This window comes from Hippocampus zosterae, chromosome 17 (assembly GCF_025434085.1).
Source record: "Hippocampus zosterae strain Florida chromosome 17, ASM2543408v3, whole genome shotgun sequence".
NCBI classification, from domain to species: Eukaryota; Metazoa; Chordata; class Actinopteri; order Syngnathiformes; family Syngnathidae; genus Hippocampus; species Hippocampus zosterae.
Window position 1 is genome coordinate 3,200,879 of NC_067467.1, and position 16,047 is coordinate 3,216,925.

General features: G+C 46.2%; 2 protein-coding genes across 2 annotated transcripts; one reads left to right on the forward strand and one right to left on the reverse strand.

Annotated features, from left to right (window-relative positions):
- Nucleotides 1-315: 315 nt before the first annotated feature.
- Nucleotides 316-11,574, reverse strand: flii (FLII actin remodeling protein). Its single transcript, XM_052049229.1, has 31 exons — nt 11,324-11,574; nt 10,501-10,611; nt 9,827-9,898; nt 9,031-9,111; nt 8,523-8,770; nt 8,303-8,406; nt 8,022-8,197; nt 7,784-7,941; nt 7,605-7,689; nt 6,617-6,764; nt 6,273-6,403; nt 6,099-6,206; nt 5,918-6,022; nt 5,645-5,824; nt 5,498-5,580; nt 5,339-5,413; nt 5,171-5,254; nt 4,827-4,998; nt 4,630-4,737; nt 4,284-4,475; nt 3,292-3,390; nt 3,098-3,187; nt 2,866-3,005; nt 2,581-2,791; nt 2,351-2,505; nt 2,191-2,251; nt 1,971-2,099; nt 1,757-1,863; nt 1,557-1,662; nt 1,428-1,493; nt 316-1,334 (listed from the first exon to the last, which is right to left on the reverse strand). The coding sequence occupies exons 1-31, from the start codon at nt 11,384-11,386 to the stop codon at nt 1,200-1,202; spliced, it is 3,783 nt and encodes a 1,260-aa protein (XP_051905189.1). The 5' UTR covers nt 11,387-11,574; the 3' UTR covers nt 316-1,199.
- Nucleotides 11,575-11,681: 107 nt separating this feature from the next.
- Nucleotides 11,682-15,106, forward strand: desi1a (desumoylating isopeptidase 1a). The gene is made up of 6 exons (XM_052049272.1): nt 11,682-11,877; nt 12,170-12,191; nt 12,433-12,502; nt 13,060-13,169; nt 13,312-13,434; nt 13,897-15,106. Exons 1-6 carry the CDS (start codon nt 11,787-11,789, stop codon nt 13,985-13,987), a joined length of 507 nt encoding a protein of 168 aa, XP_051905232.1. The 5' UTR covers nt 11,682-11,786; the 3' UTR covers nt 13,988-15,106.
- Nucleotides 15,107-16,047: the final 941 nt, after the last annotated feature.

The window sequence follows — 16,047 nt, forward strand, 5'->3', positions numbered from 1 at the left end:
TTCCCCTAGAAGAGGGGTCAGCAACCTTTTTTGAAGCTGAGAGCTACTTCTCGGTACTTATTTCATGTGAAGGTTGCCAGTTTGATACTTTTAAGTTCAATTAATACTGATAATCATTGATTGCTCAATTTCAAATGCTAATCGGTCCCACTACTGATGTGCTATTTTCAGAACAGGCCCCTTCAAACCTAGTTTGTAATCTGTAAAATGTAAGGGATTCTACCATCAAATTCATTATGTGAAGATTGAAATGTGGTTTGGTGTTTTTACAGAGCCGTTGCTACCTAAACACACCATACCATAAAGTAGCAAGAATGATGATAGATGTGACATTTTATTTTTAAAAATACAAAATACATAAATAAAGCATCAGCAGGTGGCATCAGGAGCCCGTGCACTCAAACACTTAACAGGCACATAGGTCACCCAGAGGGAACGACAAAGATTTGTAAATCTGATCGGACAAACCATCTGACTTGTGTTCTTCATTGTTGAAATGAAAAAAAAACAAAAACATTTTGAGATGTGATATGAGCTCCCATTAAAATATCTCTCAACTGTAGATTTTAAACCCGTAAAATCTCACGTGGTGGCCTTTGCTCGCAAAGCGCCACAAAATCAACTTTAGTCCGCGTGACTGTGAGGAGATTCTATTGGCTGCGCGTCGGGTTACTCCAAAGCGTCGATGTGACTCATGTGTCTGGCATGCTGACTAAAAAGCAACGAGCGGTGACGCATCACCATCAGTGTATAGATGTGATATCAAGTATGTCGAAAATAAACATTCCACCGAAGAGCGAGGACGGTCTGCTTTTAAAGTCCTCAATGAAAAAACAAATCTATATAATAACGTGCTTCAGATGAGCTGTGCAAAACGGCACTAAGCATTTACGGCACGAGCGTCTCATCCAAACATTCTCAGCAGTATGCAGAGTTGCTAACAATCTGTTCAATATCATGGAACGGGAAAACGCTATCGTGTATCGGTCCAAACAATTTTCATTGCTTGTGCAGGCACAGAAATTTCTTGGCAGATGGATTTTTGATTCATGTTTAGCATTAATTGATGCACTGTGAGCCTTTGATAACCATACGTGATATCTTGGGGGTTTTAAATTTAGCCCTCGGCTTGTAAATATGGATGAGCTGAAAAAGTTTGGGACACTCTGCGATCGAGGAAGTTGGCAGCATGCGAGTGTCTATGCGGGTGGAGTTTTGAAAGCCCCCCAGGCGTGGAAGCAGCGTGCGAAGCAGTGCGGCTCGTTTCCCTTGCGCACTAGTCGCAATTTTCTGGGTTGCTGGTTCTCTTTGGAGCGCATGTGCTGGATGTACACCTGCAAAGATGCACAAGTGGGGGGGGGGGGGGGGGGGTTGGGTATGCAAAAATGCACCACGCCAAAAAGCAAAACAAAGACGACGTAACTGACCTGACAGGCTTTGAGACTCAATTTGATCTCCACTTGGCTCGTCTGCGTGCCAACCCACATGTACACCTGGAGGCGTCGAAAACGGAGTTCAGCTTTCGCTCACAACATCATCATATCACCAATCCCTACCTCTTGGCCGTTATCGAGCAACATGATGTCGTCGTCAGCCAAGTCGTCCTGGCAGAAGTCGGAACACTTCTCCGACACTGAGAAATAACCTTTCTCGTTGGAACACCTGAAAGGAAGCCATCGATTTTTGTGGTTTTCTTTTAATTGGCCATGGACAGATTTACTGTTTACAATTTGTGTGGCGTCAGCTCAAAACGCACCTGAAGAGACGAGCATATTTCATGTACTCTGCGTCCTCGTCGTACTGCTTCTGAGCACCGATGCCGACCCAGAAGAAGTTCTCTGGTTCCTCCCCCTCATTGATGACCTTAGAGAAGGGGGGGGGGGAGGAGAAGGTATGGCTGTACTTGTCAAAACACAAATTCATCCATCCATGTTCTAGGGTTAGTTGTGATCATTTCCCCATTGTGGTACCTGTTTGCTGTAAGTGTCATCAAACATGCTGTTCATGATGTCCTCGGCCAGCTTGGCCTCATCCGGGTCGGCGGCTCGGCCCACCCAAGTGTAAACGATCCCTTGGTTGTCTGTGCTCTCGAAGGGGACCTGCGCACCACACGGATACCGAAGAGGAGGCTTCAAGGACCGTTCTGAGGCTCTTTGGAGAAATTACATTCAAGGTGAAACGACGGCTCACTTTGAGAATGAAGCAGAACTCCGAGTTGAGATTGCTGGAGTCCGTTCCGATCTGGATGGTTCTAAGGGAGAGATGTTCAGTTTCAACTCCCGTCTTGATGCCGCGTTCTCTTCTCGAGTGAAGGTTGCAACAAAGCGGACATGGAAGCGCAGCCCGTTACCTGGTGCAAAGCGCACTCCCGTTGGTGCGGATGTGATAAAGAGACGGCTGGGCCGAGTCGGTCTTCTGTTTCCGCTTCCCTTTGTGGATGATGAACTTCCTCTTGAAATGGGACAAGAACTTGAGGTTCTCCTGCTGCTGGGTCATCCGTACCACCTGCAGGGACAATCCTCCGTTCAAATATTTGCGGAGGCGTCGCTGGTCGCGTGTGCTGCACGCCGCTCACGTTACCTTCAGTTTTCCCGGGAAGAGGCTTTCAAACTTCTTCTGCAGCGAGAAGGTGAAGGTGAGCCAGCCCATGTTGGAGGCTTGTCGGCCTTGCCAGAAGTACACCACGCATTGGAAGTCCTCCTCCGGCTGTTTGTCCTCCTCGTCCTCCCTTCTCTTGTCTTGGCCTTCTTTCTTCTCCTCGTCTTCCTCGTACTCCACGGGCACCCAGTATCTGCCAAAACATGGTGAGATGATTTAACACAACTTTGGCTAACGAGTACGTGCGAAGACGCTATTGAGATGCACCTGCAGAGGAAGACGTAGCAATCCTGAGTGAAAAAGTGTCCAAATTCCTCCTCTGGAAGACGAGCAAATTTTTTGCCCTCCAGCACGAAGCCTTCCATGCCATCCAAGTCCTCGTTCCACTCCTCCATCAGCTGCTCCGCCTACACACCGAGGGGGGTGGGGGGGAGAATGTTAAAACATATCAGCGGAGGCTGCCCCGTTTGTGTCCCGGCGAGTACGCGTGTCACGTTACCTCGGTGAGCGGCATGGCGGGCTGCCTGGGAAGAAAGAGCGCCGTGAGGTCGGCTTTCATCTGATCTTTCTGTTCCGTGTCTTTCTTCACCTGACAGATAAAAAAAAAACACACGGACACCCCCGTGAACCTTGGCAATCATCCCGATGAAGAAAAAAAAAAGGCGCCCGCTCGTCGCCGTCTTATCTGCCGACCTTGCCCTGTAGGGTGTCATTCTGCTGGACGGTTTCCGCCGCTCTGGTGTAGTCCACCTTCAGCACGTCGTCCCAGTTCTTGAATTTGGACTTAAAAACCTGACCGGGGGAGATAAACGAGAAAAATGTTTGAAAGGTCAGTTATCGACGTTAATGTGCCTATGCTCCTTTTTCCCCACAATCTTTAAATGATTATTTTTTTAAAAAAGTATCCACATATTGAATGGACTTCAGTTACTTTCATCAAAACCACTCTTTGAAAATATAACTATCATAATAATAATAATAATATATGCAAATGAGGGCGGCCCGGTAGTCCAGTGGTTAGCACGTGGGCTTCACAGTGCAGACGTACCGGGTTCGATTCCAGCTCCGGCCTCCCTGTGTGGGGTTTGCATGTTCTCCCCGGGCCTGCGTGGGTTTTCTCCGGGTTTTTTTGGGTTTTTTTTTTTTGCGTTTGTCTAAATGAATTTGTGGGCGGCCTGGTAGTCCAGTGGTTAGCACGTCGGCTTCACAGTGCAGAAGGTACCGGGTTCGATTCCAGCTTCGGCCTCCCTGTGTGGAGTTTGCATGTTCTCCCCGGGCCTGCGTGGGTTTTCTCCGGGTGCTCCGGTTTCCTCCCACATTCAAAAAACATGCGTGGCAGGCTGATTGAACACTCTAAATTGTCCCTTCGGTGTGAGTGTGAGTGCGAATGGTTGTTCGTCTCTGTGTGCCCTGCGATTGGCTGGCAACCGATTCAGGGTGTCCCCCGCCTACTGCCCGAAGACAGCTGGGATAGGCTCCAGCACCCCCCGCGACCCGAGTGAGGATCAAGCGGCTCGGAAGATGAATGAATGAATGAATGAAATATGCAAATGATACAATGCAGACAGTCATTGGATCAGGAATGCTTCGAGGAGGACTTGCGAGGCGTGAACAAAACCTTTTGCCACGATTGCAGGCAGAAAAGAAGGTGCGAGCTCGTAAATATTGACATTTGGAAGCGCTACCTGGCACTCGGTGCCCTCGAGGTTTCGAGTGACGCAGGCGTGTTTGGGCCGGTGCAGCATGGAGCAGATCTCCTGACCCAGTTTTAAGGCGGCGGCTCGGACGAGTCGGGGAGACTTCCTCCCGATCCAGATGAACACGTCAGACCAGCAGTCCAGGATGTACACGCACTTGGTGTCCAGCAGCGACTGCAGCTGAGGGGGGGGGAAGAGGAGACGATGGAAGTAGGTCACATGGAAATTGGCTGTTTGATCGGCAAACTTTGACAAGCACTTCTCGACTTTGTGTACGGATCATTCGGGATTAGTTGTGAGCCCGATCTGGCTAATCTGAACCGGATTAACGTACCAGTCTGAGCTCTGGCAGCGTGTCCAGTTTGATCTTGTGGTCTTTGTGCTCCACAGACAGCTTGTAGTTAATCTGAGGAAGCTCCAGATAGCCAAGACCCAAGCCCACCTAAAAAGACGAGTCAGTCAGCAACCCGCCCGTTTCCCCGCGCGCTCGTTCCGAAACGGCCGTACAAAAACCCAAAACCTTTGACTGACCTTGTACAGTTTGGGTCTGATGGCGGTGAAGTCATCCGGAACGTGTTTCTTGATCTCCTCCGGTTGTCCTCCGAGTAGCTCCCAGAAATTTGGAGGCTCCTGGTTCTGTTTTAGAATTGTGATCTCTGCCTTGCCCTTACGCTCGTTCTTATTGATCTTCTCTGCAAATAACCTGAAAGAGGAGAAAACAAAGAGCCTGAAGGTTTACGCCGCACTAAAAGACTAAATCAATTTTCAAGACCGATTTCAATGCGCTCTTCAACTCCTGGACTTCAAGAAAATTGGTGCCAAACTGAATCGTGACTCCATTATTATCCCCCCCTCGGACCCCCGCACCCCCTGACCTGGCCTTTGTGGTGCCACTCAGCGTAGCGTTGGCTCCCCTCCAAATAAAAATTTCCAGTCCGGCGTCAAGCAGGAAGACGTAGCTGCCAAACAGAGACGAAATCACGATACGCCACTCAAACGGCCGCCGACAATTCGCGAATACGTGACTGAATCAAGAAAGTCACCGTGGATCGAGAGAGCAAGACTTGACCGCGACGGACTCCAGTCGGATGTTTTTCTTGCCGTAAACTCTGTACAGCCTGAGAAAACACGCGCGTTTTGGGTTCTAGTGCCTCCAAAGGCTCAATTCATCGAAGAGGCTCAATTTTAAAAGTGGCGTCCACCTGACGGAATATTGCGTGTCCTCCACGGTGTAGAATCCGCTGGACGTGCCTCCCTCGATGTAGGATATCTCGTTGTTGAAGACCTTGAAGACGAGACAATTAATGACTTGATGACTTGACGCCTTATTGTGTTATCCGACGACCTACTTCGCTAAACTCTTCGCTCTCGTCTCCCATTTCTTCCCTTGTTGTCCTGCACTCGGCTCCGAGGAAATTCCTGAGGTTGACGGCGTGGATGGCGGAGCCGGCCTTCTTGTCCAGAGTGGCTTCCTGGCCGATCCAGTAGAAGATCTGCCAGCTCAACGCTCCGTTGTCATCCAAAAACGTCTACGGGGCCGAGCGAGCGGAGAAGGGGAAGTACTTGAAAGCCGAGTTCCGGAACCGCGTCGGGTGCGGCGGCCCGGTTGCCTCGGTCGGTACCTTGAGGACGATGTAGCAGTCGGCCTCGTAAAACTTCCCGTGGAACGTTTCATCCACTTGCATGGGGACAAAATTCTCAATCTGCCACATGGCCACGCCCGGCACCTGCGGTGAGGAGAGGACGTGCTTACGGTGCATTTGTGACGCGGAAAAGAGGGAAAATAATAGCCGACAACCTCACCTGCCCGGCATCGTCCGTAAAGAACTCGGAGTAGTCCAGTTGAGGCTTCTCCAGACCCTGATCCCAGCGCCGGACCTTTAAATCTGCATATTTTAAATCCCCGTTTTCCTGCAAAAAATGTTCACGAGATAATCAATCTTCCTCCTCGTTTCCATGTGTAGCCGCTCTCCTCACCTCCATGTTCTTCTTTTCTTGTGCGACGTCACTCATGCCCTTCAGCACCTGCTTGGCCTGATCATCCTGAGAACAGTCCTTCCTCCTCCTCAGCCTCATCTTCCGTGCCAGGGGATCTTTGGGGCTGCCCCCTGCACACACACACACACGCAGAACAAAACCATGCGTCGGGAGGACCTCGTGAGATTTCAAACGGGTAAATCTCATTTCTTTTGTTAACCATCTCCTCCATTGCATTTGACTTCTCAGACAAGTCTCACAAAAGTGTCATTTACAGGAGCGCCACTGGAACGACATAACTAAAACGCATTCATGTCTACAGGCGCAGGCGCAGGCGCGCGCACCTCCTCCGGCCGCGGCCACGGTGGCAGGCGAGGCTCCGGCCAGCCGCAACTGGTTCTGCAGGGAGAAGTCGATGTTGTAGCACTCGGCTGCTCTGTCGACTGGTTTCGGAGGCATCACGAGGTTGGGGTTGTCACGCACATCCAGGATCTGGAAAGGTGAACGTAAACGGGGTTCATATTAATTAATTTATATATATATAAAAAATATATTGGATAGTGGCGGCCCGGTAGTCCAGTGGTTAGCACGTGGGCTTCACAGTGCAGAGGTACCGGGTTCGATTCCAGCTCCGGCCTCCCTGTGTGGGGTTTGCATGTTCTCCCCGGGCCTGCGTGGGTTTTCCCCGGGTGCTCCGGTTTCCTCCCACATTCCAAAAACATGCGTGGCAGGCTGATTGGACGCTCTAAATTGTCCCTAGGTGTGAGTGTGAGTGCGAATGGTTGTTCGTCTCTGTGTGCCCTGCGATTGGCTGGCAACCGATTCAGGGTGTGCCCCGCCTACTGCCCGGAGACAGGTGGGATAGGCTCCAGCACCCCCCGCGACCCTAGTGAGGATCAAGCGGCTCGGAAGATGAATGAATGATGAATAAAAATATATATTGGATACTGGCGGCCCGGTAGTCCAGTGGTTAGCACGTGGGCTTCACAGTGCAGAGGTACCGGGTTCGATTCCAGCTCCGGCCTTCCTGTGTGGAGTTTGCATGTTCTCCCCGGGCCTGCGTGGGTTTTCTCTGGGTGCTCCGGTTTCCTCCCACATTCCAAAAACATGCGTGGCAGGCTGATTGAACACTCTAAATTGTCCCTAGGTGTGAGTGTGAGTGCGTATGGTTGTTCGTTTCTGTGTGCCCTGCGATTGGCTGGCAACCGATTCAGGGTGTCCCCCACCTACTGCCCGGAGACAGCTGGGATAGGCGCCAGCACCCCCCGCGACCCTAGTGAGGATCAAGCGGCTCGGAAGATGAATGAAATGAATGAATATTGGATACTGTACCTCCAAGTCAGTCAAGAAATGGACGGCCTCCGGCAGTGTGACGAGGCGGTTTTTGTTCAGCACGAGCTTCTTCAGCTTGCCACACCTGCATGTCAAAAAAGGTACTCGTGACGATAAAAAAAAAAGACAAAAGTGATGTCCCAAGGCATCGCGTGGACCGTAACATCTCTTGCGCTCACCGACAGAGTCCCTCGGGAATGAGTTCCAGGTTATTGTTGGCCGCCATGAACTCTGTGAGATTGGATAGTTTCCCCATGCCAGGTGGAACTCCGTCGAAATCCAGTTTGTTGGAGTTGATGTAGAGCTTTTTCAATTTGGAAAGCTTACAGACGGCCGACTAGATATCGAGAGTTGTGGAGGGTTATTATTTATACTGCAAGGTCACATGAGGTAAACAAACCAAAAAAAAGTCTTTACAGGCAATGAGGTGAGGATGTTGCGGCTGAGGTTCAGTGTTTCGAGTTGGGTCCACTGGTCGATGCAGAGCGACAGTTCCGATATCTGATTGCTACTTAAGTTGAGTCTTTTCAGACTGCCCAGTGAATACAGACACTCTGGTACCCGAGTCAGGTCGTTACAAGACAAGTCAACGTCTGTAGACAGAGGGAAGAAATTACCGATAGATTCGGTTGTAATCAAACTTTTCCGGCTCACAACTAAGTGGCCATTGAAAAACAATGTTGTGTGTGTGCATTTACCTGCTAAATTCATTAAACCCTCCAAGCTCGTGGGCATATTGCTCTGTGTTCTCTGAGTGTTCCTCAGGTGGAGAGTTTGTAATGCCACCATGGCAGGCAGCTGGCTGCTCGTGCAAAATTACACAGAATCCAAAAAAAAATAAAAAAAAGAATCGGGTCTTATCATACAAGTACGCGCACGATAAATGACCGACGTGTGACAGAGGTTGAGCCTTCTCACCGCAACTGCGCATGCATCAGCGGGTTGTTGTTAAGGATGAGGGTCTGTAAATGAACCAGGCGTCTCATCTGGGGCGGCAGGCTGTCCAGCTTGTTGTCGCTCAGGTCCAGATACAGCAGGTCAGTCAGGTTGATGAACAGCTGGTTGGGGATCGAGTCGATGCCATTGTGGCTCAGGTTGAGGACCAGCATGTTCCTGCTGTTCTCCAGGTCTCTGGGGACCTCCGTCAGCTGGTTGTAGCTCAGGTCCTGTGCGTTATTAGAATGGGGGTGGGGGGGTTGAAGTCAGTCACATCATCCGCAGACTGGAGTTTGTATTGAGGGTGCAGTTAAGGCCGGTCGAGCACCAGGCAACACCGCCCAACATGACTCAATGGTCGGGCATCGCGTGCGGTTCTTGCCGCATGAGCGATTTGACATTTGTTTGCAATTGTCCAGTTCGGTCATCACGTTCAGCCACGTTGCTTGCCGTGCAGCGGGCCTGAGACAAAAGCAAAAAAATCGTGTACCAGCACGGAGAGGTCATCGAGTTGAAAGATGTCATCTGGGACTCCTGAGTTTTTTAGGCTGTTGGCACGGGCAACCAAAGCCTGCACAAAAAAGAAACAAATATTTATATTTATATATAGTTTCGATAAGTTAAGGAGTCAGGCATGGAACCACTGTAAACTTAGGTTCAATGTCGCAGATTGGGATTCAGAATGTCAAGACAATTTTCTGAACAAATATACTTCAGTCGTACGAAGGTCAGAGGTCAAACCACATCGTGCCTCAAGTATCTGAAATTTCAGAAACTCTCACAAGACTTCAACTCGGTGGCTATTCAAAGGATGAATTCCCCAAGTGTATTTTTTGCAATTTTGGTCTTTTGTGCGAGACGCCAGAATCCCAGCAAGAGCAGGCGAGTGTTGATGAACTGCTAATGGAAAAGCTATCCGCTCTCCATCATCGTGGCAATGGGTTCTTAATAAAAGAGGAACGGAATGTACGGCGCCGAGTCAGCAGAGTTCAGTCTTTATGTGACAAGAAAAAGAAGTACAGTAATTCTCTCTCTCTCTGTGCGTGTATGTGTGTGTGTGTGTTAAAAAGTGTGATGCAAATCACATATAGAGGTTAATATATTTCTACACTTGTACGGTCCTTGAATGTTAAAATGCTACTTATTACCGGTAAACAATTCATTAACAATATTATGGTAATAACTAGTTAACCTTAGAACAGATTTAAATGACTCAAAATAGTTTCCAGTGTCCCACAACAGATTTGGTTCGATCTCAAAGCTTCCGCTGTGTTTGTGTTAATCACCCTCAGGTTTGGCAAACTGGAGAGCTCCCCATGCAAGGTGGTCAGACTGTTGTGGCTGACTGAAAGATGCTCCTGAGGGAACGCAAAAAGATAAAAGTCAGCAATTCAAATTTTCAAATTGAAAAAAAACCACACACAAAAAAACCCACCATCCTAAATAATTTATCATCACATTTTTTCCCATGCTAATTGTATTCCTAAAAGGCAGAGAGATATCAGAATGACATCAGCACATGGGTGGCTACACCCTTCAGTAATTGCTGTAATCTCGAGTACCAATAAAATGGAAAATCAAAACAAATTTTGGATTAGAGGCCACACTAATCCTATCAGAGGAATTTGTTTTTTTTTTCAAGAGAAATAGATGAAGTTTCCACAAAACAGTCTACTGATGCAATCTCTTCTTGTGAACCTCCAAGGCCCCATTTCATTTCCAAACAAGTGTGTTTGTTGCAACGCTATTACGCAACGACCTGTGACACATTATAGCTGACAAGCATGCTGGTATCACCCTAGATTTAATAATAACCCGTTCTAACATACTCTCCTGCCCAAATATTTTCACTTGAGACTAAAAAATGCCTTCACAAACTCATGTTTGCGATGTAAAGAATATCCAACCGGTGCAGTTAACAGGTGCCACGCTCAGAAGTAAACAGCAATGCGGTTCTTACCAACTTCTGCAGAGAGGAGAGCTCCTCTGGAAGGTAACACAGGCCCGTCCGGTTCAATTTGAGCCATCGCAGGCTACTCATGCATTTGACATGCTCGGGGAAATATCCTCCCTGAAAGTTACGGAAGAACGAAAAATGAAATATTGAATGAACTCCTGATGACATCATTATATGATGTTGCCTACCTAGCAACAAATAAGTACACGTGGTCTGAATTTAGCTTAATTTGAACCTGGGTCGAAAAAAACACCAACCCAACAACATCAACGCAATGCGTGGTTGTATTTAAGTTGAATATGGCTATTACTGTTCATCGATACGATATTATCGCCAGTGGCAAGAAAGTGAATTCCAATAGGAGTAATAAACACAGTTGTTACACATACATTAAAAACCGATGCATAAATAACAGCCGTCAGTGCCGCCAAACTATGAAGGCACAGTTAATAAATTCACAAACTCAAATAATCCACTATATTATTCTAAATTGATTCCGATGATCAAGTTTGCCTATTTGTTGGTGAACGGCTTGTGGAATTTAGGAGCGTGTCGCACTCTCCATACGCTAAAAATAGGAGGGTTAATAAGACCACAATCGCAATTTTCACGTAGTTCCGTCGCAACAGTTTAAAACTCATTTGACAGCACTGTCTCGTGCCAATACATCAGATCACTGGCTAACGCCCAGCTAATAGCGTAAAGCTAAGATCGTGTTCTTGATGGCCAATCGTTTGGGGTTTCGTTGATCTGGATCGCCTTTCGCCAATTTGATGAATAGTCAGACAACCATAATAACTAGTCACATAGGGTTTGAAATCCTTACTTTAAAGTCGTTTCCGCTGAGGTCCACCCCTCGTATAAAGGGAAGCACTCCGGTGGCAGCCATTTCTGCAGAGTGATGTCAGCCGTAGCCAAGTTATTTTGGTGCAACTGAGTTGGCTGAGCTCACCAACTACGCTTCTTCTTCCCTCTCCTCTTCTTCCCCTTTTCCAATTATAAAGGTGGAAACTAGGCGTCAGGCACACATTACCGCCACCTTTCGTTTCATAATCAATTTTGTATATACAGTACAGCTGTCTGCTGTACTGTACAAGCAAACAGCGCCCCCCAGTGTGGAAAACAAGAGACTGCCATTTAGCCATAATTCATTTTATTTTGACAGCATCAAAAGCGGAAATGGTTGTTTTACATCATTTTCAAAGGCCCTCCCATTCAGCGGTGACTCGAAAGATTTCAATCATCGGAGACAGCTACCGCCAAACGAACCTTTTACAGGAGGTTTCGCTATGGACAAGAATTCTGCAAGATATAATGTACAGTTATATATTTATGATCTTTCTCGAGGAATGGCGCGCAGCCTCAGTCCTATCATGCTTGGTGAGTACAGACCCCCGTGAGATGTTGCCCCACCGGCCTCACTAGCATCACACAATCGGCTTTCTGTTTCAATTTGTCTTTATTTTTAAGCACGGCTATCAACGTCTAATGTCTTGTGTAAATAACACGTCAAAATTGATGCACGTTGCTATGCCACAATTGATATTTTTTATGGGGGTTGAATGCACAAATGTAAACAAGTGCTTCATTTTGATATTTTCGAGCCGCTTGTTTTGAATATTTTTGTGCCACCGCATTCAGTTTCTAACGCCTTGTTATTTCTTTTTAACAGGAAAGCAATTGGATGGCATATGGTAAGACGGCAAATTCGATTAATTCGTGTAGCGACGTAAAACGCTTAGTCATTTCAAGTTTGCTTGACAGCTACTGTGGTGCTGGGCCCCTTAGCAGCTGTACACTTTTCATAACACTTTGGGTTACATCACCTTCTGATCATGCTATTATGTGTTCGAGGAAAATCAAGAAACCCATGCATAATTATTCCAGCCCATTCTAGAATATTGCTGCATTACACAGCATGTTATTCTTCTCTAGGCACACAGCCATCGTGGCATATGGAGATGAGTTCTTTTTCGGAGGAGAAGGAATCTCCAGCTGTTCGCCCGTAAGTCCATTTTACTGGACAGTATATCTTTTTACATTTACAATATTACCTTGTTATGCCTTGCACAGACAATTAAAAAACAACTGTGGGTTTGCTTTATGGAGATATTTGCTCTCATATTGCTCCTGATGTAACACTGCCGTCAGAACACTACTGCGTTGGGATTGAAAATAATACTTTGTCGTATTATAACAATATTCAATGTTCTGTGTTCAAGATAAGTAGGCCTAAACAAACGCATTTTATTACATACACAAACACGTAGAAAAGTGAATGATTAAAGTACCGTACTTAAAATGATCAACGATATCCTGTTACAAAATCGGCGGAAAACAAAGACTCGCTTGTCGAAAAGCAGCTTTATCTTCACGTGGGCGAGTGAACACAGACAGATTTCTGTTCATTTTCAATGCGCTACAATCATGTTTCATTCATTACATTTCCCTAAATTATTAATCCGACATTTGCCCTGTGGCTTAGATTTTTGCCATATCAAAAGTGATCGGTTTGTTTCCGATCTGGCAAGCTAAACGGGATTCAATGTGTGCGCTTTCCAGGGTGGAACGATGCTGGGACCCCCAGACACAGTTGTGGAACTCGGTGAGACGGAAGTTTCAGAGGAGATCTTCATGGAATATCTCTCATCCTTGGGAGAAAGCACTTACAGGTTCCTGTTAAAACTTATTCACACAATTTATAATTATTTTTTTACATAATAATCCAAACAGCGGATGGCACGTCGTCGGACGGGTTAACAGAGGTGCAGGGTTTGATTCCGGCTGCGGCCTTCCTCTTTTTTTGTTTTTCAGAGGTGACAGGTATCGATTGTTTGAGCACAACTGCAACACGTTCACCAACGAGGTTGCTCAGTTCCTAACGGGCATGCCCATCCCCTCCTACATCACTGACCTCCCATCCGAAGTCCTCGCCACGTGAGTTTCGCCCCGCCCATCCAACTGGAGTAACTGTCTGAGAATTGTTTCTTATTCTTTTCCTTTATTTAACTTGGTCAAAAAAAATATCATTGAAATTAAAATCTCCTTTTGAAGAGGGAATTGATTTAGAGGGCATTGTTTTACCATACCATAAAATAAAATTAAAAATATTTTTTAAATTAAAAAAATAAAATATTTATTTTTATTTTATTAAAAATATATTAAAAAATATTTTTTGATTTTAGATTTTCAAATCTTGAGAGATGTCTCATAAAAACCTCATTTTATTAGATTTTTCTTAGCTTGAAGATAAAGGCCTTTTGGAAACTTATAACAAGTGAATGAGGTTTATATGAATGTGACATCCCTTTTTAATAATCAATGCCCCCTTCCGCCATGTAAGGCACATTGTGCAAGGCTTCCATTGAGGGCACTCATCCAATCTACTTTCATCTCCAGACCGTTTGGCCAGATATTGCGGCCCATTCTGGACTCCATCCACATCGCGCCCCCCGGAGGAAACGTCATCAACGGCGGGAGAAACATCTAAACTGAAGGAGCAACGCACTCGTAGGCTCACTTCCATTGGAGTCAGTCAACAAGGAGTCAACAATTAAGCCCCCCCCCCCCCCCCCCATCAACAAGCATCGCCAGATAACCGGTCTTTGGAATCACAACCTGGTGCCATATGCCTTTGGAAAAAAAGACGATATTAAGCCTTCAGGCGAAAGGCAGCAACATAGATTTTTTTTTTTAACGTTGCACTTACCAAAACATGAGGCACACTTGCGCAATCTGTTCGGATCCAACACAATAATTGTTTTCAACATTCTTCATTGTCAGAAAGATATGAATTTGAAAAATGTTATGGTGCGTATAGTTGGCCAGAGTGAAGATCTGCACTGCAGCTCTGACGGGAAGTTGCTCCACCACGGCAACGCTTTTCTCAACCAGGAACTGTCGGATTCTCAGGGCGTTGCGAATAAGGCCCGTTGTCATGTTGAAGCAGTCTCGAATTGTTGGCATTTTGAACTTTTCGGACACGGCGCGTATTTACAGTACCTGTGTGGGTCTCCATAGGTTGTGTTGGTGTGCCGACTGAGACCGGTCGTCGCCGTGTAGCCTAATATGATTTTCTTTTAAACCGTAAAACCGACTTACTGCTCGTTCCTAATGACTTCGATTTCATCGGTGCAACTCTGGACCAGACAAGTCCAACATTCTCAAAGCAACACGATTCATATGGCGGCGCAGTTGTGAGACTTCTGCTGCTGACTTCAATGGAGCACATGTATTTCAGAGACATCTTTAATATATAATAGTAATCTTTTCTTTGGTAATTGTCCACCCCCCAGACCCTTTTTGCACCGTTTGATTCAACTCGGCATTTGCCGCCTCCTTCTGCTATCCATTCCATTTGTGGCGCTCTTGTTTTACAATGTAAGCGTACGATTGAATCTGCAGTTTTGGAAGCGGTAAATACAACCCACGCTGAAGCTATCAAAACTTTATTGTTGTTCAGTAGTTAGTTTTCAAGCTCCAATAAGGTGATCAAAACCCTTCTTTGTACACCAGAAGTGTGCGCGTGTGTGATACTCCAAATCTGTGCCTTCATTTCCCTCTGCTGAATAACTTGACATGTCTTATCACCTTTTTTTTTTCTTGAATGCACTAACTCAACTGTAGGTTTCTTAATGCTCACCGGTAGAAACCCTGCGGAAACTGCAATACTCGGCTTATCATCCCTGTGCCCACGCATCTCTGATGCCATCGGAGAACTTGAGCAAACGCTTAATTTCTGGAGAACAAACGATTGACATGCAAGTTAGGAAGCGAGTGTGAGGTGAGATAACACCGTGTAAGCAAAATGAAGGATCACCCCAAAAACCAGCACTAAGCCTCTTGAAGAAGTGAAAACTCATTTTTACCTTTGATGCCAGCCGTCAACATTTTGCCACCTGTACCTTTGTTTATGCCTCATCACACAAAACATTTTCTTGTTGCTACCCAAGTAACTGACATCACCTGACCACTGAAATGTATTAATGAACAAATCTTTTTGTTGTTATTGTAGCTTATCCTTTAAGATATTTATAGTTCTATACAGTATTTCAACCACGTTATTGTCGCTATTGTTTGTGATTGTTTTTGTGACCTGCTGATAAAGCCATTGTCTATACTTTCTTGTGTTATTTTGGCTTTTTTTTAAATCAAGGGTGTCAACTGAAAAAGCAAAAATACTTTATATTATTATATTAATATTTGGGGCATTTATACTATAATGGAGTAGTTATTTTACCGACTTTATTTGGATAGGTATTTGTACTTGCTACGATTGACACACGCACACTTTATTTCGTTTTAAATTGCGTTCATTCCAGTTTATCATCGTTCATATTAACAAGCCGAAGGTAATCGAGCTCAGATAGATCGAGTGACATCGCAGACTCACGATGACAGCTCGCCACACTCAAATGAAGTGCAGCCAAACAACTTAGTCGGTCAAAATGTTCCGTGTGTCCGTGTCAGCAGCAGTGAGAAAAGACAGCAAAGCATTCCTTGGAGAAGTCATTCTCCAGATCATCAGAAAGCTCTCCGGAAGCCTGCCAT

What these genes read in the sequence shown, in the direction of transcription:
- flii (XM_052049229.1), bottom strand. Translation starts at nt 11,386, where the DNA reads ATGGCTGCCACCGGAGTGCTTCCCTTTATACGAGGGGTGGACCTCAGC. An exon ending in AGTGGCACCACAAAGGCCAG is followed by an intron (nt 4,999 to 5,170) that starts GTCAGGGGGTGC and finishes CTCCTCTTTCAG; the next exon opens with GTTATTTGCAGAGAAGATCA. An exon ending in AGTTCTGCTTCATTCTCAAA is followed by an intron (nt 2,100 to 2,190) that starts GTGAGCCGTCGT and finishes TGTGGTGCGCAG; the next exon opens with GTCCCCTTCGAGAGCACAGA.
- desi1a (XM_052049272.1), top strand. Translation starts at nt 11,787, where the DNA reads ATGGACAAGAATTCTGCAAGATATAATGTACAGTTATATATTTATGAT. An exon ending in TTGGGAGAAAGCACTTACAG is followed by an intron (nt 13,170 to 13,311) that starts GTTCCTGTTAAA and finishes TTTGTTTTTCAG; the next exon opens with AGGTGACAGGTATCGATTGT. An exon ending in CCATCCGAAGTCCTCGCCAC is followed by an intron (nt 13,435 to 13,896) that starts GTGAGTTTCGCC and finishes TTTCATCTCCAG; the next exon opens with ACCGTTTGGCCAGATATTGC.